Here is a 25,404-nt window from a genome sequence, read left to right as displayed (position 1 = left end):
AAAAGATGTAAATATATAGCAGTGAATAGTTAATATAAGCCAAATATCTCTAGAATTCATCAATAATTAAACAAATTTGCCAATACAAATCTGGGCCCAAAAAGCCCCAAGAATCTACTATTTTCCAAACTCAATTCTTCTCATGTTCTTATGAACAAAAAAAGGAAAAATGGCTCTCTCTTTTAAAACATCAACTCACAGATAAACAATCATGACTGAGGATGTTAGCATATGGAAGAAGTTCCCACATACCCTGGCACTTTGTCGGTTCACTTTCTTCTCCTCATCGGGAAGGGGAGGCATTGGATAAGGGTATTTTCTGCTGGAGGCAATAGACCCAGTTGACGAAGAAGGAGACTTGGCAGGAGATAAAGTCCTGAGACGTTGAGAACACATGAAATACATATTATGTGATTGCCTAATATCTTTTCAAATATCTGAAAAATGGGTTCAGAAAGAACCCTCTGATTTCTACTTTCATAGGCCACTACTGCAAAGGTTTAACTACTGGGACATACTCTGTCATTCACAACACTAGAATGCTAGAATTTTATCTTCCTAACTTCAAAACTGCAATGGATTGTTTAAATATTAGTACACAGAATACTTTTCAGCTAGAAAGCCACTAATGAGGTTTTTTATAGAATAGATTTTTAAAAAGCTGAAATGAAGAAGGGATCAAAAAATACTCTAAGAGCTCATAGTGGTAAATTAAGTGTACGATATATTAATAGTCTACCTTATTTTTATCACTTAATGTAAAAAATGTTTTTAGTCCAGTAATTCCAATTATAGTTTTAAGATCTGAAAGCACAACTGATACATTTATTAGTTACTAAGTCACACACCAGTTTACACAAAACTCATGCATTCAGAGGCCAGTGTGTTAGTTGTGAAAGAACAAAGGCAAATACGAGGGTTTTAATAACACATTAGTAAACATGCAAGCGGTAAGGAGTGCAGAGTTCCAGCCAAACAAAGAATCTGATGAGAACATACAAAAATGGTCTGATTAGTCCCTACAATCATCATTTCTGTATAGGGGAGGATTCTAAGCCATAGACATAGACCTTGGTAACTCATGTAGGGTATACCTGTCATGTCAATAAGGGTGGCAACACTTTAATGGCTGGAATTTTACTAAAACTAAAACCAAACACAACAACAAAACTCTTCCTATTGGGATAACATGTGTTTCTCATCATGGAGACAGATATTCCATATGAAAGATCTGCATAAGCTCTTGGTGCATTGTGCTGTTCTTGTTTGATTCTGCATGCACAGTGGTAATATTTGTGACTAAGCAGAGCGCACTGGAAGAGACCGTACCTGCTATTTTGTCTTTAAAGTGAAAAAAAAACAGCTGAGAGTGAAAAGCCTCGATCTACACTGTGTCAATGAAAAATAAACATGATAATTCGGCAGTAGCTACCCATTCACAAATGTCACCACTGCACATCCATGACTCCTCAATTCCTGGTGCGAGGCGGTAATGACCACATCACTGAACTGGTGGCACCGCCATGCTGAAGCACAGGGACCTATTTCAGTGGGGTGCATTGCATCTGCTGTAAGCGACTGACTCAGCCTGCGAGTGCTTGTGGTGTGGTAGCCTTCTGTAGGGGGGAGATCTAGTTACCGTACTGTCTGCACCAAATGAAGATGTCCTTTTCTCCCTGATTTTAAATTTCCGATCCTATCCATATATCATTCTTTGCTCTGGTTCTGCTGTAGTTTTCAAATCAGTTTCTATTTTATGGACACTAAATTCAAGCTAAGATTTGAAAACAATTTTTCCTACAAACCCTGAGATTTGGCTCAATTTTAAGACTCAAGAGTGATTCAGTTTACTTTAAATCTGTAATTCCTAATGTTTCCTCTGTGCAGAAATGTTCACTCCTTAATGTGAACTGTCACAATATTGCAGCTGTTTGACCTCTGCCGTATTAATGCTATCCATCGTGGAGCAGGTGGGTGGAACTTAGAATGTAAGTACTTCAAATCCTCTAAAGTACTATTTTTTTTTTAAGTACTATTAAAGCAATGTACTACCACATCTTTTTCTAATTCAGAAATTCATGATTATTTTCAATTTTAGGAAGACATTTCAAATAGGACGATGATCTTTAGGAAACAAATTCAGTATGTGTAGAATGAGCACATACTTTTGTATGTAAAGATTTAAGTATATCTTTCTAAAACTAGGGATATTAACCTGGGTTTGGATTTTAGCCTAATCACTACTGATAAGATATCCATGTTCAGAAAAACGAGTCAGGTATGCAAACAGCTAAATCTTGTTTACTTTAGGGGATCGTACAAACTGAGTCCTCTTTTTCATTCTCTGCAGTGTGTGTGGGTGTCCATAGGATGAGGTATATGGCTTATAGCTTCAAAGTCATGCCAGCCATTCACTCGGCCATGGGTCCAAGTGACCAGCTTTGTATACATACAGGGCCATTCCAGTGAGGGTGCTGGAAGTCCAGTCTTCCCCTCAAATAGCTTTCCCTGGCCAAAGCCGATGAGTTTTTTTTTAAAAAAAAAACATAGTGGTGTCCTCCAGAACCCCACAGAAACTGCACATTTACTACTTCTCACACTAACACACTAGTTTAACTGACACTTTGGACCCTAATGGGAAGAGAAACCAAGCAGCACAGTTTAGTAGGAGCAAGGGGCATCAGGTGTGAGGTTGGGTAGTGTGTGACAGCATCAAGGGAATTATCTTGGGGGGATGGGCAGCACCAGAGCAGGCGTCAAAATAAGAGTAGAGAACAAGGCAGGGTAAATCAGTTTAGGGAAAACAAACTTCATATTTCACAAATGTCTACGAAAGACATTTCTTCAAAACCACCTCCAGGTTCTTTTCTGACCTTGGCTACTTGGTTGGTGGTTCCAATCTGGCTTCCACTGAAAACCAGGCACCAGCTCAGCTCATTCACTTACAAAGTAAATTTTGGACAAATGCTAACCGTTATCATTACTGCGTTTTTAAAAACCGTAATAACCATAGTGGGTGCCACTTAGAATTACACAGTGAAGGTACGTCCCTGTGCCAATGGATTGTGGTGTGTCTTGGGGCTACATCAGACCTCCTGGGTTTGCCTTCTGTAGATAGGCAAGGCCAATCTCACTTCTGTCCCCCAGAACAGGCAAAAACCAGGCCAGTCACACACGTGGGACACACGCCTACCACCTATTCACTCAGCTGTGCTCATGTGCAAATTTTATAGTAGTCTGATGGAAAAAGAAGAGATTTTGGAGTCAGAGCCAGGCTTGTAATTCGGGTTCTGACACTTACTGGCTATGCTATCTCGAGTTACTCTTTTGCTTCATAGAAAGGGAATAAGAATGCCTACATCTCATGATGTTGTGAGAAATAAAGGAACAATGCAGGCACTCAGACAGGTATTATCATTAGTTTCTTTCCAGAGTTACTGCATTTCCACAAGATCATGGAAGAGAACTCACAAACCACTGATGAAGTGAGTAATCCAGTGGACAATACCCAATAGTAAAGAAACCTTCTAAGAGCTTGTAAAGCACTGTCACCAACAGAACTGCCCCCAGGATCTAGGTATGAGAAGATAATGCTCTCACTCTGACCTCACCTGCTCCTTTGTGATGATCTGAATATATATTGACAACAATTTGAGCAAATGCTGTCCTATGAGAACTGGGTAAGGGAGCCCAAGTGAGGCACTCTGATCGCTCAAAATCTTTTGGCATTTGCTTTGCTCTTCATAGTGATATGGATACAATTTTTTTTTTTTTTTTTTTAATGCTGGGCAGTATTTCGGACCAGTTTTCTGCAAAGTCCCCACATTGCATTTTGATAAGGATGCCACAAACCCCACACCCCGTGGGTGATTAATAAAGTGACCTTTGCCCTCATTGGTGGTTTTGGCAGGAGAGGTAGCCCTGAATGACCTGGCGGCAGATGAAGCAGACCTGAGCTTAACCATAGGGCTGGCAGAGCATAAGCCAAGGTGTGGATGCTCTGTGCTTCCTACATGAGGCTTGGTGTGGACAGACAGTGGATGAAATTCACTCTGTTGCGTTAGAATCATTGCGTTGCAAGCCCTGGGATACCTCAATTATTCACCACTTCCACAAAAATTCTATGTTGATTTCCAAGTCTTTCAGGCATAACCCTTATTAACCCCAAAATGACAGTTAACTTGTAACCCTCCTCTGAATTATATCTAGCCTTTAAACATAAATATGGATTTTTAATAAGGAATTCTTCCTATGACTGTCCACTGTAGGACCAACATCTCATATTACAAGAGGAGATAAAGGAACCCTCTACAATTGCCCTTGCAGCTTTGCACGTGCACCTGGGGGAGCTGAAGCATTTCCCCATCCAAATTACATTTAGTCATGCAGCTTCTGGGCAGACCTGGGGGCTGGTTTTAAGAAATGTGAACTCTTCTCTGGGAGCCACATAAACTACTCAGCTTACCCAGGGAGGTGAATCAACTCTTCCGGAGTACCATTTCACAAATTACTGCTGCAAAATGCTAAGTCCATTTAGGTATATAAGCCCTACCCCATAAGGGACCAAAGTCATTGTGTTTTGGTTCCACGGCTAATACAAATTATAATCTGCCCACAAGCCTGAGGAAAAGAGAAAAGAGAAATAGGACTGCAGGTGAGCCAAGATTCCAAATAACATTCAAAATCATCTTACCTGTCTTCCTGACGCTGGCCATCTTGGGAGCTACAGGTGAGGGTGGGATGTTTGAATGTGAGTGTATGTATATGAGGTTCAGTGCGAAAGTGGTATTAGCAGAGGGGCAGGGCAGGAGGGAAAGATGGGGTATAAAAGCAGGAGGTATTTTTGTGAGCAGGCAGGGGTTATGCTTCCCTTGGGTTATATGCAAATGTATGGATCAAATTAAAACGCAGGTAGGTCTAATCATTTTCTCAAACTATACATGTCTAAACTAAATGGTACACTGGAAGAGAAAGTCCACCTTATATGGGTGCTGAGAGTTAAAAACACATACATATTTTGATATCTGATAAATGCTGACCCAAGTCATGGTAATAAGTAATCTGAAAGCTTATTGTTGAAGTTATGTTCAGAAGAGGTAGTAATTGAGTCTATATGGCTTCTTTACATTAGTTGTCCACAAAGTAGTCAGATATAAAGTCGATGTTTACATCTAGGAAGTCAGTTTGATATTATAAAGAGTGAAAAAAATGCCATTAAGAGCCGTGGAAATTCTCTCTGACCTCTAATGTTACACGAGCTGCAGTGAACTGAGTAAATTTGCTAGTTTCTAAAATGTAGGAGTATTCTGTCTGCTCTTTTGTGAATCAAGATCGTGTTTCTGAGCTGTTTCCTGTTCTATCTGAAGGGTAAGACAACGACATTCTTACTGGAATAAAAAATTCCTTGAGATGCTTTTTTGAGAATCTGTAAAACCCTTTTCCAGCATAGCCTTCTCTGATAGCAAATGGTTGTACTGAACAAATAAAGCCTAAATCATTCCACACACTCTCGTGTGGTCAATATTATCTTAACAATTTTCAAGTTCCATCAAAGCAGTGTTTTTACTCAAAGTAAAATTCCACCACATTTCATATGGTTTCTTTTCACGTTTTTCCTTGAGTTTTTGTATGCACTATGCACTCTTCAGGCAGTAATAGGAAAGATGCATTATGAAACCGCTAGATTCTAGAAATTAAATTGTTCGGGTTAATAGTGCTTCTTTATTAGTGGAAAGTATGTTTCATGCCCATAGAACACTACATAGCATAGCATGAAGAGAAAGCTACTAAAAAGCTCAAGATGGGGATAGGGACATGCACTAAATGGCAACCCTTTCAAATGGCTTCATTTGAAACGTTCAGAAAAGAACTAGACTTGCTCACGAAGCCAAAAACAGAGATCAAAAGGCAGCAAATAAACAAGGACCCTTTCCACCTATGGGAACTTGTATTGGGAGATACAAGATAGAGAGCCAGTCACACTACAGTATTTGAATGTGCTGGGAGAGTTTGAAAAGGATATAAAATTAATTTATAAAATACCTAAAGTATGGTCCTTCAGTGTTTTTATTCACATCTTCTACCCACTTAGCTACATTATAGTCTCTTTTGAACCATGGGTTTAAATACCTGCAGAAAGCAATGGAAGGAACAAAGAAAGCAGAACAAGATAGAAAATCTGAAAATACACAGCACAAGCTTAGCAAGGATGTTCTTCACCCTCCAAACACTAATGACTATGGCAAATAAACCAGGATGGATGCTGGGTGATTATGAGGCAGTCTGTACAATGACATGGCAATAAACTCAGCTACAACAAGGCTCAAGGCATTCTAGAATGCATTCAACCTTTCAGGGAAAGCCTTTCCAGTGGTTTCCCAAAGTGGATCAGAAGCTCTCTCTCAGAGATCTGTCAGCAGTCCCATTCACCCACCTCCAAAGTGGCTTTTTCCAGGCCACCACTCATTTGGCTTCTTGGTTTTCAAATGATAATGGGCCTTTTTGAGAATATTCAGATGGCTGCAATTCCAACCTGGTGTTTGGGAATATAACACCCCAAGAGCAATTAAAAGGGGCCACGTTCTCTTTCCAATATGAAAGGAAAGATTTTACACGGCCTCTGTCTCACTCCTGAGAGCAGATCCCAAGCAGGAGTCAACGAGAAAGGTGACCCAGCTGGCTCTATAAGGAGCAGAAAGGGACCCACTCTTCTGATCCTGGAGCCCCAGCACACGGTAAGTGTGGTCCCAAGAGGCCTCCATGTTCTTGAAGGTGGGTTTAGTAACTTAGGTGCAGCTGCGATGTCCCTTCCTCCCCTTTGTGCACTCCACACTCATGTTTCCAGTAGGAAATGGCTCTCACAGGTTGCCTTCCAAGTGTCTGATCACTAAGGAGTGACTGCCAGAGGATAACAACAACCTTAGTTAACATTTCCCTGATGGATCTGGCCAAAGTCTCCATCAGAATTACTGCATAAAGAAAAATGTTAAAGGCAGTAAAATTATGAGTGCAAGGGTTTTTTGGGGTTTTTTTGGTTTTTTTCAGTTTCTTTTGATTTTTACCCTGGGAGCCAAGCAAAATCACATTCTCTTAGAATATGCCCTTGTCAAATAAATACAGTTTCAACAAATTCACTCATGGAAGAATTTGGAGGTTTTACTGAGTTTTCTCATTTAAAAGGTAACTTCTAGAGATGCTATAGACAATAAAGATTCGAGCTCCATAAAACTTTTAAAGTTATTTGGAAACAAACCAGGGAAAGTGATAAAAAACACTGCTTTTTTTGTGGTTAAAGTCTGCTTCTTTCCTCCATATTTAGTTTTAGTTAGTAGATACATTTAAATCAAGATACATTTCCACAGTTAAACAAACAAAATTAGATTATTTTCCATAGTGATTTCCCTCAACTTGTTAGCTATAACCAATGTACGCCACAAAATAACATCACGAGTTCCCTCCTGAGAGAAGGGCTTGATTGTTTTTCATGCTTACACGACCATTTTTGCTAAGACAGTGTCCCCTGACTTGAGAACAACTCGCACTTCTTTTTGCCTTTAGCCACAATCATTGCCAACTTGTGCTTTTGACAGAGATAGCCAATTAAAACTTGCATAAAGATTTCCACTGAGACTCTGAACAAAAAGAAAAAAGTCAAAAAGCAAGTGCAGCCACACATAAAGGCTAGTGAATGCTCTGGCCTGGGGAAAACCATAGAAAAAGCCCATGCAGCTGTTACCGGGTGAAACACAGCCGCACAGCAAACTGAGTCACCCACAGGCAGTCGGCCACTTCTAGGAGGAGACATGTGTTCCTTTCACTGTCAATCTCAGAAGCTCTAAGGGACAGCCATGGATGTTCCAGGAAACCTACAGCTACATGGCCTGACTTGCACATGGTGGACCTTTCTCTCTCTGTCTGGGAACATCTCAGAAAGCTGTGATCACTTCACTAGAGGTCACTGAAGAGAGCTCTCCACTGTAGTTCCCTCTGGGGATGTGCCCATGAAAGTGTCTTCACAGTGGGCCTCCTAACATCTCTAGGTAGTGCTGACTGGAGTGATGGGATTTCATCAAACTGTGATACATCTGCCTACGTGGCTTGACTTGGCTTGTAGCGCAACATGCAAAAAAAAAAAAAAAAAAATGCGTTCGACAGGAGAGGAGAGCTCTCTGTGTTCTCCAGGATGGAAAGGCAGAGGAAAATTAGCTGATGCTGGCTGGACCAGGACCACCTCCGAGCAGACGCCGGGGGTCAGTCACAGATCAAATGACCCTGTTCTCAGCCAAGGAAGGGACTTGGAGGCAGATTAAGTGGCAGCCCAAAATGAAGGGGCAGGTGGAGACTGACCTGTGATCCAGACTCCCTGTCTGGGGGCTGTCAGAGCCCCCTGGGTTTATGCCTTGGGATGGGACTGTCTGGGCGAGGGAGTGCCCAGGCTCAGGTGCTTGGGGCTCCCTCCTGTAAAAACACAATATATAATACAAAGTCTAAGCCAAAAACTTTCTTTACATCATGTACAACAGTGAGGAAGATGCAAAACTTTGAGTGGAAAAACAGTACAATAAACAAGGACATTTTATAGCAGAGTATGCATTTGTGGGGCATGGTTTCATTCATGTCCTGATGTTTCATCATCCTTTGGGATGATGAGATACTAAAGGGAATGTTGAAATAATGGACCCGATAATACCTCATTATCTAAAAAAAATTTTTAAAGAGATGTTTGTCCATGGTCATTCTGCTCCTCTTATAATTACACAAGTGATACTGCTATATCAGAAGCAAATGGGATTATTTAACAAATACGGAAAGTATTTTAAAAACCTGTCGACATAATTCTTGATATGCTGTGTATTAGGATTTCTTTTAAGAAAAACAAAATAAAACATAGTGTCCGACCAATAAGGTGTGTGAGAATGTGAGAACAGTGATCAGCTTCACGGACTTGGCTCCATTTAGGTTACATGAGTCATGTAACCAAATCTGAAAGTCTGAAAAATCTGAGAGTCCTGAACACTTCTTCATAAAGATGACTTCATTATAATGTCTTATTAAATGTCATAATTATCTCACAGGCAAGATTTCTCAAGGGGCATCTATAGATCATAATATTTGTTACATGATACGTAATTTTTTTAAAAAAAAATAAGTGATTATGCTAGAAAATGTTGCTAAACACCAAGTGTTCCTTGGGTCCTAAACTCATAGCTTTAATACAATATTGGATATTTGGTTGTTGTTCACTTAAGAGTTTTCAAAGCCTTGTTATAGGAAATACTGTTAGAACACTAAACAGTACACAAAGGAAGTTCTGAAGGACATTCTGCAGTTTTACCTGTACTCTTGTGAGCAACTGAGATAAGCTAAGAAGCTCTTACCAGGTGACCTCATGCAAAACAAATCAAACAACATTCCAAGAAGAGTTTATCCACAATGAGCCCTAAAGCATTCAAGCGCTTTGGGGATGTATAAGATAAACTCTAACGGATTAGTTATTTGTGATGGAGTTCTATGATGCCAGTCTGGACCATGCAGTGGTATCACTGGAACCTATCTATTGTTCCTAAGGTAAAGTATCCTCTAGTAAACTTTGACAAGCCACTTACAAGACAATACCATCAGCAGGAAGCTCCAAATTTCAGGGCAATGTTATTGTCCTGGACTGAAAAAGGCAGGGTATATGATGGAAAAGCTAACGTGAGTTTCTGACAAGCGGTTAACAAATATCTGCTATTCAGACTTTTTTAAGTATTAAGGCACGAAGAAGCAATAGAGATGCAGGGAATCATCACTAGCACTGCAGTGAGAAATAAGTAAAAAAAAAAAATTTTTTTTTTAGGTGGGTGCAAAGAGTACAGTTAATTAAAACCAGGTGGCAAGGTCCACAAGGAAACTAAGGATGTGTTTTATTCCATGATGGGAGATAAAGGTTGCAGGAAGCTTGGTTTTGCTTGAACTTTCTTAAGTGGAGAAACAAACAAAAAAAGTGTATGGTGTTTACTTCATTATAAATGACTTTAAATGTAACTGCTGACCCTATCTCCACTATAAAAAAAAAAAAAGTGTGGCTATCATTTAAAATGGATAGTGTTGCATTTAGTGACAATGATTCCGTTAAAGAGCAAGTTTAGGTAAATGCCCTTTTAAATGTCCTCAGAAGGAAAATTTAAAAGGGAACCATATTCCAGTAGTCTGAGAGAATGCTTAGATGGCAGCCATGAAGCCCTTGGAGCGGTGGTTTCACACTGTGAGCAGTTCTCATGCTCTAGTACAGTGGGAATCTTCCCCTGATGCTTCTAGGTTGTGTGAATACTGGGAAGAGGAAGGGTGACCCCTCTAAATGGCTGGACCCCCGGGTGATGAGAAGAAAGGAATGTTATCAAAATTCCCTTCAAACGGAACTGAAACACCACAATGGCAGGTTACTGGAGGACAAAGCCTGCAGCGAGGGTGAGACCCCCACTATCAAGGAGTATTGGTTTGGGCACAGTTGCGGAGATGCCTATGTAAAAGAGAAAAGCCATGGTTAATTTTAAAACGGCAAAAAAAAAAAAAGAATTAAAAAGACAAAACCAAGACCAAGAGGCATGGTTTACAGTTCTTTGATGATCTGGTTAATTAACTTTTCACACTAATTGCACAGGACCTTGGAGTGTCTTTTTCCATTAGAGGTTCAGACTTACTCAGTTGAATTAGACCGAGGTCTAAATCTTTTGCCTCTGATTTTCTTTCTGTTGCTTCCCAGGTTACCTGAAAAAGATGGTTTATGGCTAGATTTGAATATAAATAAAACAATCACTGTGTGTTTAATTACGGGATTTCAAGTGGGTGCAATTCACAACCAGCACCAGCCCAGAACAGAGGACGTTAGAGCATTGGGCAGCCTTCTCAATGTGTCCAGTGAGCTGGTGCTACCAAATCCCATCATTCCCCATCCAAGAAAAAAGAACTGGATTCTCTCATAATAAATGCCCTCCTCTCTGTTGGGAGAAGAGCTTAAGACCTAACAAAAAAGAACAAGTCTTTACAACCAGGAACCACAAAATATGGACTTTAGGTTATGTGGACAGATGGGTTCAGAATGCTGCCCTATACCTTGCCAAGAGTTACTGCGAGGTCGCCCATTTTCACAGATGTCCGAAATATGTTTTGTGTCTGGAATCCTTTCACTCCAAGAATGAGAGAGTCCATTTGACCTGAAATGGAAAATATATATATATTGTTCAAAAATATAATCAAATGAATGTTTTGAAATCAGTAAAGCAACATTTCTAAGCATTACTGTGCATTAAAATAAATCAAGAAAGAAAAAATCTGAAATGAAAGAATGAAGAGAACATGAAAGTCTTCATGAAGAAGGCAGAATTACACAACATTCAATTTAAGAAAAGTCAAATACAATGGAACCCCATTACAAGAGTTTGTAATTGAAAAGTATCAGGATGCAAGGCAAGCCAATTCCATTCCCAAGAACCATACATAGCAAATTCACTACATATTTCGGTTACATAACCCACGCAACAGAGTTATAATGGGGTCCCACCATAGATGTTTCTTAATTGTAAAGCAATGGCTTCCATTCAAATATTATGAGAACATGGACTTCCAAGAGATTTCATTAAGATTTGCTCAATTGAACCTGCCTTTATCAAAGTAATATTTAGGTTTTCTTAAACAACAAAATTATTTTCTGAGAATTGGCATTTTTCTCCACAAATATGTTCCCCCCAAACATGACACTGTTGGTTAAATGTCCAATAACTGAAATGAGTCAGATGTTTATCATGGAGGTGTCTCTCACAAAGTCCATGTACCGTTAAGACCTTCTGCTCTTTGTGTCCTGCCATCTTTAAATGAATTGTCTACAAGAAGCAAAATTTACATACCCACCTTGTACCACATAAGAAAAGCATTTTGACAAACTACATATACTTAGGAGGAGTCACATAATTTGGTACAATACTTAACTGTTTAAAAGTCAAAACCCATTGAGACTTTGCTAAAATCTGGTAATGATTCAAATTGATATTTTAAGCTCTTCTTGAAGTACTTTAGAAAATAGCACTGGACTTTAAATCTTTTCCACGTATCAAACCAGTTAATTGCTAACAATGTCTATTTTAAAAGGAACTTTCTACAGACGAATGAAAATAAATGGAACTTAGCACAATTATTACATAATTCCCTAGATTTTTCAACACCATTTGCTAAGTATAGAATGACTCCTATTTTGTACAAAAGAACAACAGAAATTCTGCTGGAATTCATTGATTTCTACACTTCTTTACCATATTATTTAATTTAAAAGTAAATACTTGACCAAGAAAATAATTATATAGTGAGAGAATTTAAGTAAATCTTATTCTCTTAGCCAAAAACTCCCCAATAAATTAAAAGAATAAACATTTTGAACATCCTACTATAGAACTGTACTCCTTATGCAGAAACTAATCATTTTACTTTTGCTTTAGGCTATGTTATTTGAGTAAAAACATCCTTCATGCTGAGGACAGTTCCACAGAGAGTTCCCAGATCTCACTAATTCCTTCTATTCTTTTTCCTGATGTTTATAAAGAGTGAGATCCACTGCAGAATTTTTACAGAGTATTTACTCTATTTAGAACTCCAGAAGAGATCATGTTTCTTCTCAATAAACTAGCAATTTCCCTTTCAGTCTACAAAGTAACTACTGTGTCCAAAGTTATGCCGGGGGCTATCAAGTCTTTTTTTCTATATATTACACCCCTACCAATAAGTTTAAAGAAACTCTTCCACAGGAATACTTTAGCTTTTTTCAATGTGAATGTAGGTCTCATTTCCTAGAACATTCCAACTATTTATTTCTTCTGTCAGCTTATTTTATTAAGCAGTTATAAAGCATGCAGAATTTTAAATGGTCTTATACACCTTAAGATCCTAGAGCAAGAATACAGCATCCAAGTTTAAGACATATAAATAATATATTAAGCCCATTTGGACTGTTATAAAACTCAGGCAAACATTAAATATGCTTAAATTAATTTGGCAACCAAGCTCTAAGTTATAAAGTCTAGAATTAGTCATTCCAGGAATGAAAGGCAAAATCGTAATATTCAAATATATGATTCACAGAGAAGCAATCTTTTTTTTTCACACCAAGCTTAGCTTGATAAATTTAAAATTAAAAAAATATTCAATGCAGCATTATATTACCAATTTATTTTAACAACTGCTTTTATTGAAGCGTGACAGTAACCTTTTTCTTTGACTACCAAGCATGACATAAAGCTCACCATTTAAAATACGATAAAATACTATGTGTTGTTTCTTAGGCAGTATAAGAGCAAGATTGAAAAACCCTGGGGTTTCTATATAGATTTAGGGTTGTTATTTGCTTAGTTTTGTTTTGTTTGGATTTCTGGCCTGATTTGTTAAACCAGTGGTTCTGAGCATATGGCATTTTGAAGTAGAGTAATCAAAGAACAAAGGATACTATTTTTTTTTAACATTCAAGAAAGAAGGAAGAAGTAATCAAACCTGCTGCAAAATAATGAAATGTTCTGACTAATGGAATAATGTGTGATGGAACAGGTAGAAATCTGAAAATGCGACAGAAAAGCAGACCTCTTCTTAGAACTAGATGCTGAGTTTGTGCTCACTCCAGGAGGAATGTCGCTATAAAAAGAGTCGCCATCTCCAGGCTCTTTTACATAATCTCCCTGGGGTAACTGTCTAAGGCATAATAAACATTTCAGAGTCAGAAAACAAGACACACACATGAGCACAGACATATACAAATAGTATTTTAGGAAAAAAGAGGTAGGGATAATGAGCTCCATGAATCAAGTCTATAACAACATGTAAGATTATTAATAAATGTGACAAGTTAAAGTCATTCTAACTGTAGAGGTCAGAAATGCAATCACTGAAGTCTTTACAGTCTGGATGAACAAATCCTTGCTTCAGGGGAAATACAGGAAAAGATGAGGTTTTTCACTGTAACTTCATTACACTTAGAGATGTGAACTGCTGTTTTGTCTTAAAAAAAAAAAAAAAAAAAAAGACACACAAAAAAACCTGGTGCTGAAGGAGACATGTTGAGACAGACAGTCCTTGCCCAGATAAGGCATCGTTTTTCTCACTGTGGTGAGTAAACTATTCATAATTTCTAAATATTATATAATGTAACCTTGATTTGGTCTTAAAAGAACTGATTGATTTCTAAACTATGTTCTATAATTTAATCCAAATAAATTCTTATTCGAGTTTTCTGTTCAATCTGGAGCCTCACTGTTCATGTAACAGAAATATAATTGAAAGAGATTCAAAGGGCAATCAAAAATGTAATTCTATAACTGCACACTAGAATGTGTAAAGGAAGGTAATTTAGCAAAAGGAAGAAAGGGTTGAAAAAATAACAGAATTCTTGTTGAGACTAGAGGGAGATACTTATAGGTGGCTGGTGGGTGATCTCCATTCTTCATCTCCAACAAGGGAAAATCTACATAGTCTGCACTATTACTGACCCCACTCACTCTGAGTTTGAATTAACTAAGATTGGAACAGATTTTTATTACTTCTCCTAAGGGAACAGGGTAGAAAACTTTAGATAGGACCGCCTGGTCAACCCTCCTACCTTGGTAGCTAATCTGATCCTTTGCCAGTGCATGGCCCCCAGACAAACAACTGCACCTCAAACTTGATTTGGTTCCATTCAGCACTAAAGTTGGAGGTGGTACAAACTAGTGTTGGACTGAGAATTTTAAACAGAGCTGTACTTAACTAGGTCTTCAACAAAGGCCTACATTTGCTAACGCCTCTTCCTATTTATTTTTCCCTTAGTTACTACACTAGTCATAGTTACTTGCTGATGCTAAATTCAATCCCTAAAATGTTTCGGCTGTTTCCTTGCTTATGCCAACTACCACATTGTTTTAAATGTTTAAAATGCTTGGTCATTCATTCTTTCGAATGACTGAATATGCTCTCTTATACTCTTTCAATGCTATATATTCACACATCTCTACAAATAAAATTGTTCAACTGATACAAAGCACCTATATTAATTTGTGTGATTAAATCTACTCCTCCCCTTTAAAGAAATCAAATTTCTCATTAGACTTGTATGTAAGATTGATTTTACCTATAATTCTTTGATACATATTCCTTCAAAATATTTTTAACCCTTTAAGTGACTTCAGCTCATAATTATAATCTTTCTTTTTCCCAGTGTATTATGAAACATTAATTTTATAGGAAAAACAACGCAATTTCCCCATATTTATAGTGTTAATAACACAGGACAAATGATATATCTGCTTATGCAAGAGCTCTTTAAATCTCTGGAATCATATTTTCTGTCTTGCCTCTGATTATCAGTAAAATACTCTATCAATTCTTTGAAAAATGCTCTCAATAAAATCAAAATTCTGTAAGTTGCCTCAGGTAGGAAAATTCCCTTTTGTATCATATTAATATTTATACAAGAATGCCAAAGAACATCCTATCAACATTACATTTCCAATAATAATCCTTATGGCTAACAAGTCATTTCTGTCACTATTACCTTTAATGATAATCTTTATAAACTGATGAGATGTGCCTCACTAAATTCAAATTAAATAAAGATAAGTTCTGACTACACTTGATCTTGCCCACTAATCTATCCCCCAAACTACTCTCTCTTTACATGGTTCTGACATTCGGGCACTTACCGAGGGCTCACCTAGCTAAGACTGCAGGATTAAACGAACTGCCTCTCGCAATGGATGGTGTTTTTTTAAATTTTTTGTTCATTTGTTTGTTTGTCTGTTTTACCTAAGCACATTTTACCAGTCCTTCAATGTCATTTCTCTGCAGTCCACTGTCATCTTTTACACTGTGCACAAACGTCCTAAATGCTAAACATATCATAAACTATGGGCTTCAGTCAAAGGGTTGAAAGGAAAGTTTAAGTTCAATGAACTCTGGGGGTATGGCCTTGCTTTTATCATCCCAGGCAGATTAGATTCCTATCTATCTCTACTGTGAAGTCTCCAAAATAAAGAAACTACTCTGCATTCTCCTTAAAATGCCACAAGGAATGCATGTAACTTTCTTCACACAATAAATGCATTAAAATGTTAATAATAGATGAGGAACTTCGTTAAAGATCTTTTAAGAATAATACTTAACATCCTTCACTGTCCAGAAATTTATTCTTTTTTCAATATCCAATTACATATTATTACAAACCTATTTCTTCTTGATTAACCTTTAGTGAAGATAGAGAGTATCAGGTCCCCGCGATCAATAAAATACCATTTCATCATTTATTATAAAAGATCATAAATGACCAACTAAGTAATAGCTTTAAATTTGTTAAAATTGAATTTATTTTTCTAGTCTTTATAGTTTTCTTCCTAAATTTTGCTAGTTTCAATAGAATTTTGGAATTAGGTGGCCTGACCAATGCTAAGTTTTATAATGGAAAAATTACCTCATATTTCCAATATCACATGCAAATATTTTAGACATATATATGAATTTCTTTTATAAATAATGACCAAAAGAAAATAAAAGCTTATTTAACTAAATTCTTTTTCCTCAGAAAGGATTCCTGTTATGAGGGAAGTCTAATGTTTCCTTAAAGAGTCCACTGAACCATGATATTTAACTTAATAGTCCTTACACATACTCAAAATGAGATTACAATGAAAAAAATTAAGTCTTAACCTTAATGCTGAAGGAGCCATTTCTCCAAAGCTTTGTAGGTGTCTGGGCTGTCTGCTATTGGAATTGTTACTTTTCTGTTTGAAGAAATATTGTGTAATGTGTACTAAGTCACACTGACGGATGCATGAGTATCACTGAAATAATAATAGTATTTAAAAAAAACTAAGAAAGGCTTGAAAAAATAAGGAGGGAGGCTCACAAGCAGAAAGTAAAGTGGCTAAAACAGGTGAGAGAGAGAAAAGAAATGGGAAAGGGGGTTTCTGCTTAAGATATGGATCAGGAAGACATGATCTAATTATTTATTCTAATTCACATTATGTATGTTCAGTGATGTATGTTCATTTCAGACAAAGGAAGAGAACATTGAGGAATGTGGATGCTTTATAAATCCAAGTTTAATGAATGTTTTCTTATCCTATTGCTATTTGCAAACCTGCCTGAAAACCAAAATTCAAATTTCTAATTCTTGTTACAAAGTACACAGCTGCTAAGTCCTAAAGCAATTATGGTAAAATAGAAACAATAGCATCAACTGAAAAAAAATTATGGAGGTCTTCGTTCCTGGAGATTTTAAGGTAAATAATCAATAGCCGTCCTTCCAACTATACGACATCTAAGAATTCTCCATGGCTCCACAGTCCCATGGTCCTACCCTTCACAAGATGACACTGGCAAATTTAAAGTGATACCGTTCATGTATGGCATTCTGTCTCCCAGAATCGGACTTCTATTTTTTACTAGGCAGTTGGTAAACAAACAAACAAAAAAATGGGTTTCCTTCTCATCTTTTTGCCAGACATGAAATTAAACCTATCACACATTCCTTCAATATAAAGAAAACCTTGAGGACACATTCTCTGGTGGGAAAATTTACCAGGTTATCAGGTTTCTTCACAGAATTACTTGCCTGACGTTTCCAGTAATTTGAAAGTTATGTTCAGTTTGGCATTTCTGAGCCACTGTATCATCAATAAGAATCTGAGAAGTGGCTACATACTTAATATGCATTCAATGTCAAAGCAAACCCATATGTTCACCAATGCTTTCATACCAGCAAGTACAGGCCTTACTCATGTCAGGAATGCTGCTTTCCTCTTTGAGGACAGCCATACCTACCTACCTCTTTCATTTGAAGATTAGAGAAATGCAAAGTCTTCAGAGACCACACATTAATAACTTTCCTTACTAGAATGCTTCACAGATTACAAAGAACTTTTGTCTGTTTTTAGAGTTGAGGTAAGTTTAAATGGTTTCCCAAGACCACATACTAGCAAGTGGATTTCTGATTCTTTTTCAATTGGTCCTCCCACCATGGAACCTCAGAGGAAAACTTAATTTAACTCAAAACTCAAAATTCTTATTTCTACTCCCTAGCACCCTTTGGAATTGAGCACATCTTTACTGGAATATCTTCAGATATTTTCACAAGATTGTAAATTTCCTAATGCATGCTTTGGTCCATTGGCCTTACCACATTCTCTATAACCACTAACATATATTCTAAAAAAGGACAACCCTTCAGAAGATATTTATACACTCACAACTTCCTGATCTAAAGTCCCTTCCTTGCTGTTTCTCCATTTTAAGAATTATTATACAACCCTGAGATTCATTAGCTATGGACAAGGGCAAAAATAAACAAATAAAGGTTGTGCTGAAACATAGCAAAATATAAAAAATTATATCTGCTGAAATGTGACAACTCTCAAAATATGCACTAGACTCCAACAGAGTGGCCAGACTGATGAAATGGTGACTCAGTAACACCAGGAGGCATGAAATTACATCAGGCACAAAAAAGAGATTTCTAGCATAAAATTTTTCTTAACTGTACCTATGCATATATTTAGTTAGAATAGGAAATTGGTGCACAGGTTTACATATTTATCATTTTTTGTAGTGTGGGCACTTACTTTATTCTGGAGAATATCCCTGGTGAGAACACATCTTAGAGCACCATAACAGCTTTGCTTACGTTACTTATTTGGGACACTGTGCTTTCCTTTTTATATAGTCAGCAATATTAAATTACATGATAGCCTTAATTCCTATGGAAATGGAGCTAAATCATCAGTTTTTGATCTTGGTATTCTGATTTTATTTTTCACTGAAGAAAGCCACCAAACTTACACTTCTGATATGGCTGATCAACTTCTACCCAACAGAAAGCATAAATAGCTCCAGCTCTTCTCCAGTCTTTTTGGACACAAGAGTTTAAAACGGGTCACAAAGAAGTCTAGTGTTTTGTGGTTTTTTTAAATTTCATTAATTTTCTTTCAATTTTACTTTCTCCACTAATGGTAGAAGTCAGTTACTCCAGGGCAAGGTCAATATTTTCTAATATCTATGGCTAACTGATCAGGATCTCAATGGGTACCCTGTAGGTACCTCTTACGGATAAAACCTTACAGGGATTTTAAATTACAACATAGAAAGAAATAGAACAAGTTTAAAGTTCTAGTTTCTGAAAAATAATTAAAGCCGTGGCTGGGTCCTGAAAAAGTGTCACCACATTTATTATGTCTTATTCCTAATATGCCTCAGGCATTTAATGGAACAGTTGGAAAAGGTAAGTAAGTTAGGAACCTGCATAGGTATCCTGAGTACAAAACTAGTACCATGTGATATGGTCTAGATTATCAATTTCCAGGATATTTTAATTTTTTATATCAATAGCTAATAGTATTCATAATTTTTTAAGTGTAAAAAGTGAAGGATGTACCCCAATATGGGCTAATTTAGATTTAGAAAAAACAGGCAAGTCTTACAGGACTACATGAATGCTTTGTATCTCTTTTTACACTGCTGGTTAAACATAGATTTTAAGGTTATGATGAGTGGAGTGCCTGACTTTAGGGGCTTTTTTATTTAAAAAAAAAAAAGTGCACTGGGCAATCAGAGATTCTAACTATGCAAATTATTTCTTTCACTACCTGTGCAATTACCTAATCCATACAAAAAAATATTTTCTTATGCAGCGATAAAACAGACTCTTCAAATGCCAAGACGTTCTCCTGACCACAGCACTGTGCCCGTATAAATTTTATCATTTATGAATGAAAGTTACTAATATAACAACAGTAACAAAAAATAAGTTCCCTCAGAAAGTGTTAGGTAATAAGGGTGTTATAAACATGAACAAAAGCCAATCAACCAATGTAAACAAAGGTGACACCTTAACATAAAGGAATTTTGTTTTAGGTAGGAAAAAAAAATCAACTCCAAATATATATTACTATAAAAGTAACACAAATAAGAACTATTAATTATAGTATTGTTGGATGACAGAACCATTAAAACTAAATAATGACAGATCTATTTTAAATTAATACATTCCACAGCAACATTACTAAAATTATCATTTCAAGGTCATGAAAAATCAAGATTAGTTTATGACCATTACAGCATAAAAACAAAGTGAACTTGATTTACAACTGTATGTACGAATTCCAAAGATGCTAACAGGATTTAAACCTTTCAGTTTTCAGTTCTATGTTCAGATTATTCTCATCACATACCTCTGTTCTCGATAGTTTCTTTTTATGGACAAGAAGAGAGAGAGAGAGAGAGAGAGAGAGAGAGAATTAGTTACCTACAAAAGTACATTAAGAGAGACCAGTAAACATAAGAGCTCTAGCATTCGTTGAAAGGTCTCCACTAGAATTTCTAATTGCAGAATTAAAATGGGGAATAAAAACACAGTCTCCCTCTCTCACACACACACACACACACACACACACACACATAAATTTCACTTCGTCTTTCAAGGAAGTGACACCAAAGGGTTAGTGACAATATCTTCAAGTAACCATTGTTTAAAAGCATAAAGCTTCAGTTATTAAAAAGTAATTGTTTCCTCAATGTCAATTGTATATTAAACATTTAGTAATGCCCTAAAGTCAACCCTATTTCAAATAGAGGTTTTCAGACATGTACATTGATTTAAATCAGGAAATTAGTCAAGTTACTTATATATATTAACTATGTTTTCATACAAATAAAAATTACAATCATTCTTTTTGGAATACATACCCCAAACTAAGCTCTTCCTAAGAATTTCAAATAGGAAAACATAACTGAACACAAGAACATTTTGTGTATGATAAATTAGTTATCATAACAGCTAAACAGGTAATTAATTTATCGTACACAAGAATAATAATAGAATTCACAGCTGTTATGGACCTCCCAAGTCATCACTACTTATTCACTGAAGCTTCACTGAAAGCTACATTGGAAACACTTTGTTCAAAGTCTCTGTTTTTTATTTGGCCATCTCCTAAAATAAAATTGCATTAGTTTCAGAATAAACCATTCTGAAACAAAAATGTGTTCTAGAGAGTGTGGTAGTGAGGTGCCAATGATTTTTAACTTTCAAATCAAAAAAGTCCATTTAAAACTTTCTATCATGACCTAATTAGGTGTTAATATTTTGAAGACGTGTTGGAAGGTCAAGCAACTGAGCAGTAGGCTCCTTCCTCCAAGATCAAGGCTAATGTTTCCATATGGATTTCGTTTGTAGCACTTTCACCTGCCAATCTATTCCATGCACTGTCTATCTCATTTAATAATGAGTTCATGAGAGTAAAAGTGCCAATTTGATACTTAATATTTTTCATTCCTGAAACCATAAGATAGAAGAGAAAAATAAGCCAAAATCTTTCTATTCAACATGTTTTACTTTTTATTGTCTCAATCTGATTACCTGAGTGGTCCACCAGTTCCAAATGAGTATTCCTCATTTCCTATTCCTGCCATTCCCCCAAGGCTTGGAGAAGGGGTAGAAAGTTTAATTGGAAGGATTAATGAAAAAATGAGTTCTCAGGTCCTAAATTCATTTTGGAATTTGAAATAGAATATGTGAAACAGCATATTCATGAATTTAATTCGTGTATTAAAATTTCTACATCCTTATTCTATTTTTACACATATTTGAATAAATTTAGTAACACTAAAACTTTCATCAGTCAGGTTCAAATTATTTATGAAGAGAATACTGTGGTATGAACAAGGTTTGTCTTTTTCCTTAATAATCTGCAAAGTACATACATTCAGAAATGAAAAAAGTGAAACCACTTAAATATCATAAAACTAAGAAATGATATACAGAAAGAAGTACTTTTCATTCTAATCATTAAAACAAACAGACACAGGTAATTTCATTAGCAGTAGGAGTAGATGTTTAGGTTTCATATTTCTGAAAGGGTAATTTTTTCCAAAATTGTAACCATGAAATATCAATTTGCATCAGTAGGTGGCAGAAAATCACAGAACTAACAATTTTGCTTTCCCTCTCACATGACCAAATGAAACCACTGAACTACTTCAAAACAGCAAGGTTGTGACGGCAATTACTACATAAGTCTTGTATCAGGGAAGTCAAGGAAATAGTGTGACTCCAAGATGGGGCTAATTCACCTGAGGTGTGAGAAGAGCTCAAACAATATATATACAGAAAAGCCTTCCTTTCAGACATGTAATTTTATACTCCAAGTGCTATGCTGAAATCAGCCTGTGCAAATGTAAGTATGCAATGTGCCTAACGCACTGCACATTAAAAAGGCATATAGGTACTGAGTATCTATGAGCTGGTACAGAGCTAGGTACCCATTTAATTAGGGCAAAGCATTACCACTATGCTGTACCCTCCTTCGCTGTGCTATGCCACGTTAACTACATTACGCTAAACTTTACCCTGCTGTCTGTGCTATTCGTTAATACAACCTTGCACAAATGTCTTTCTGCATTTTAATACTTACAACATACAAAGTTTATCCTGGCAGTCAACTAATTGCCCTCTCCTTTCAGCCAAAGAAACTTTCTGGGTTTTGATCTCACAACAAGCAAGAGCCACAAACACTTTTAAGGAAGTTTCTGTTAATTCAGTTGGCTGAAAACCATGTCGGGCAATAATAATAATAACAACAACAGCAACCAATGATTATATAATGCCTAGTTTATTGAAAGGTTTGGGGTAATTTTAAAGTCTAAAAAAGTCTAATTCCCAAGTCTTTTAGTAAGCCAAATTTGATCTATGAATTAAAAAAAAAAAACTATAAAATGGGCTAATACGCAGAAAGTCTAGCAAAATTTGCAGGACTTCTTTCCAAATGGAGAAACACCCCAAGCCTGGGGACCTGATACAACATTTCAGAGATCAGTAGGACTATGATTTTAACTTGAAATATTTTAAAAACTTAAGGTTCGTCACATTTAAGTTTTACTTTATTAAACATAAATAAGCTATTTGAATACTAACGAAATTTTTCACATCATAAGATTGAAGTACTTAAAAAGGGAAATGAACATATTAAGTATACAAATAAGTTTGGAATGTGTGAAGTCATTTACTTAGCTAAATGCCTAGCTAAGGGGATCCAATATTCAACAGTTATAAAATGTATAACTTTTTCAAGTTTATCAATAGAACCAAAAAATTGTAAGTTGAACTTTGAAGCTTAAGAATTAGGTTTCTAAAAGTTGTAACTTATAGTTGAATTTCAATTTTAACAAATTACATCTCTGAGGAGTTTTTTCTTCACACAAAAACACCCACATATGTAACAAATAACAATGCCTCCTTCATACGGGCTGTGGAGAGGTTTTGCTCTTTGCAGGATGCATGGCCACAGTGAAAGCACTCAGGAGCAGATCCTGCTGTTGTTCTTGTTGATATGACCTTTGTTATTAAAGCGCTATGCTCTCTAATTCACTATCTTGCCTAGATTTGGGGGAACGGGTTTAAGTCAAGAGAACCTGCATCACTAAAGAGCAAACCAACACGGCCTTTGTATAAGACATGATTTAGATTGATTTTACTTCATGCAATGGTTTTAAGAAATACTCAGTATTTTTAGAATAGAAGGGAGTTATCTCAAAATCTAAAAAATGATAAATTATTATTACCTCTAATCATGCCAAGAATAATCATTGATTGAATATTGAGCCAGACTTATTTTCACTGCAGGTATATTTATCCAATGATACAAAACTTTCTAGATGTTTAATTCGTTTAGATAAATATTTTAAAGTATAGTTTGACAGTAACATACTGAGCCATTTCACTTACTTATAGCCCCATGCAGTTATTCCTAATATGAGGGCCAGCACTAAAATGGTGCCAGCAATTATGCCTATTATAATATTGGTACCAGCAACACCTGGGGGGAAAAAAGAAACAATGAAGATCAGTGTATATAATTGAAATTTTGATATAAAATTCTTTCAGGAACTTTATTCTCCAGATCTGTAATCATCACACTAATAACATTATTTGTTTTAAAAAGTGGGTATTTTTTTCTTTATACAGTTTTAATTTTAGAGAACTTTTTTTTTCAAATTTTATTTATTTATTCAGATATAACTGACACATAACATTATATTACTTTCAGGTGTATGACAATGATCTGATATTCGTATATACCTTGAAATTAAAAGTAGGTATTTTTCAAGGGAAGAAAAATCGACCATAACTTAGCAATCCATATCAATTGTTTTTTTAAAATAAATAGTTATTTCTGTATGTTCCCTGTTAATTCTTGTCCAAGTGTGTTTTGCACAGTTTTATTTTCCATGTATTTTTCTGGAAAATATAATAAGGTCATTGAACTAAAAGAAAGAAGAGTAAAGTTAAGGGGAAGAAAGGAGGGGTGATACTACTGTATCACCATATAGCATAGCATCCTCTGGGGAGGAATATTTAGAAATCCATGTTCTTTTTGACCCTGACCTCTTTCTCAGAAATTCTAGAAATGCTGTTGTTCCTATCACTCCATTTTGACAACCAGTGTAAGGTCCTTATTTTGTCTACGTAAATATAAGCTTCTAAAGGGGGAAAACATGCCTACAGATGAACAGAATCAGGGCTCAGGTGGTGTAGATGATAGAAGACTGTAGTTCCCAGTCTTGACAGTAATGGCTGTGGCATCCTAGAGGAGGAAAAACCAAAGGTAAGATAGAGTCTGGTGAGCTGGAGGTTGGTGCTGGTGAGGTGTGAGAGCGAGGCTACACCAGACTAACAGGAGGCCAGGGCAGGGCTGGAGCTCAGGACTGGGCAATGGCACTGTTGTGTCTGGCAGCATCCACTGTCAGGCAGGCTGCGCTGCAATCCTTAAGGGATCACAGCAGTGAGAGCGGCCCAGTGAGTCAAAGGCCTGGACAACAAGTGCAAGTGAGAGCCCAAGAGCAGAAAAGGCCTGGCTCTGATACCAGGAGACCGGTTTTGCTGATAATGACTTACACCCCATGTTAAATTTCAGGGCTCTCACCCAGAGCAGCTCATACATCTCATTGTCTGCTGCACTCCTGAGGAGTCCTTCTGGACATCAAAGGTCAGTAATCATGGGTGACTGGAGCAGATTCCAATTCCCCATGACAGAAATGGCAGCCTCCCTATCTGGGAGCCCTCGGTAGTCACGGGGGATAGCATGGCTCGGGCATCTAGGAGACTGGCCAACTCCACTCTGCCCAGGTCTTCTGGGGGATGGGTGGGTACAGATGCACCCCGGGACATTGAGATTTTCCTACTCTAAGACCTAGCCTATCTGTCTACCCTTCCTTTGCTTCCAGAGATTTAACAGGGATCAATAAACCTGAATGCTATTCCTGATTACTTCTAAGCAATGGTATGACTTTTGACGAGTTACTTAAATCCACGGACGTGAATAGCTTCATCTCTGTATTAACTGCCGGAACCACACTACTATTGCTAAG

General features: G+C 36.8%; 1 protein-coding gene across 3 annotated transcripts in view; it reads right to left on the bottom strand.

The window, feature by feature from the left end:
• The window catches only part of ADAM22 (ADAM metallopeptidase domain 22), a 238,855-nt gene that overhangs the window by 6,991 nt on the left and 206,460 nt on the right, over positions 1–25,404 (bottom strand). The window contains exons 25-30 of one of the 3 annotated variants that reach the window (XM_032643825.1): positions 23,762–23,852; positions 20,211–20,228; positions 11,095–11,195; positions 10,683–10,749; positions 6,043–6,129; positions 253–376 (exon numbers count right to left, since the gene is read on the bottom strand). In XM_032643825.1, the coding sequence (XP_032499716.1) occupies positions 253–376; positions 6,043–6,129; positions 10,683–10,749; positions 11,095–11,195; positions 20,211–20,228; positions 23,762–23,852 (488 nt within the window). Of the gene's footprint in view, positions 1–252; positions 377–6,042; positions 6,130–8,346; positions 8,458–10,682; positions 10,750–11,094; positions 11,196–20,210; positions 20,229–23,761; positions 23,853–25,404 lie in introns of all 3 variants that reach the window. The other 2 variants (XM_032643824.1, XM_032643826.1) reach the window with 2 other exon arrangements.

Source organism: Phocoena sinus, chromosome 9 (genome assembly GCF_008692025.1).
Source record: "Phocoena sinus isolate mPhoSin1 chromosome 9, mPhoSin1.pri, whole genome shotgun sequence".
Classification (NCBI taxonomy): domain Eukaryota; kingdom Metazoa; phylum Chordata; class Mammalia; order Artiodactyla; family Phocoenidae; genus Phocoena; species Phocoena sinus.
The sequence above is the reverse complement of the archived record's forward strand: the minus strand, read 5'-3'. Positions and strand labels throughout refer to the sequence as shown.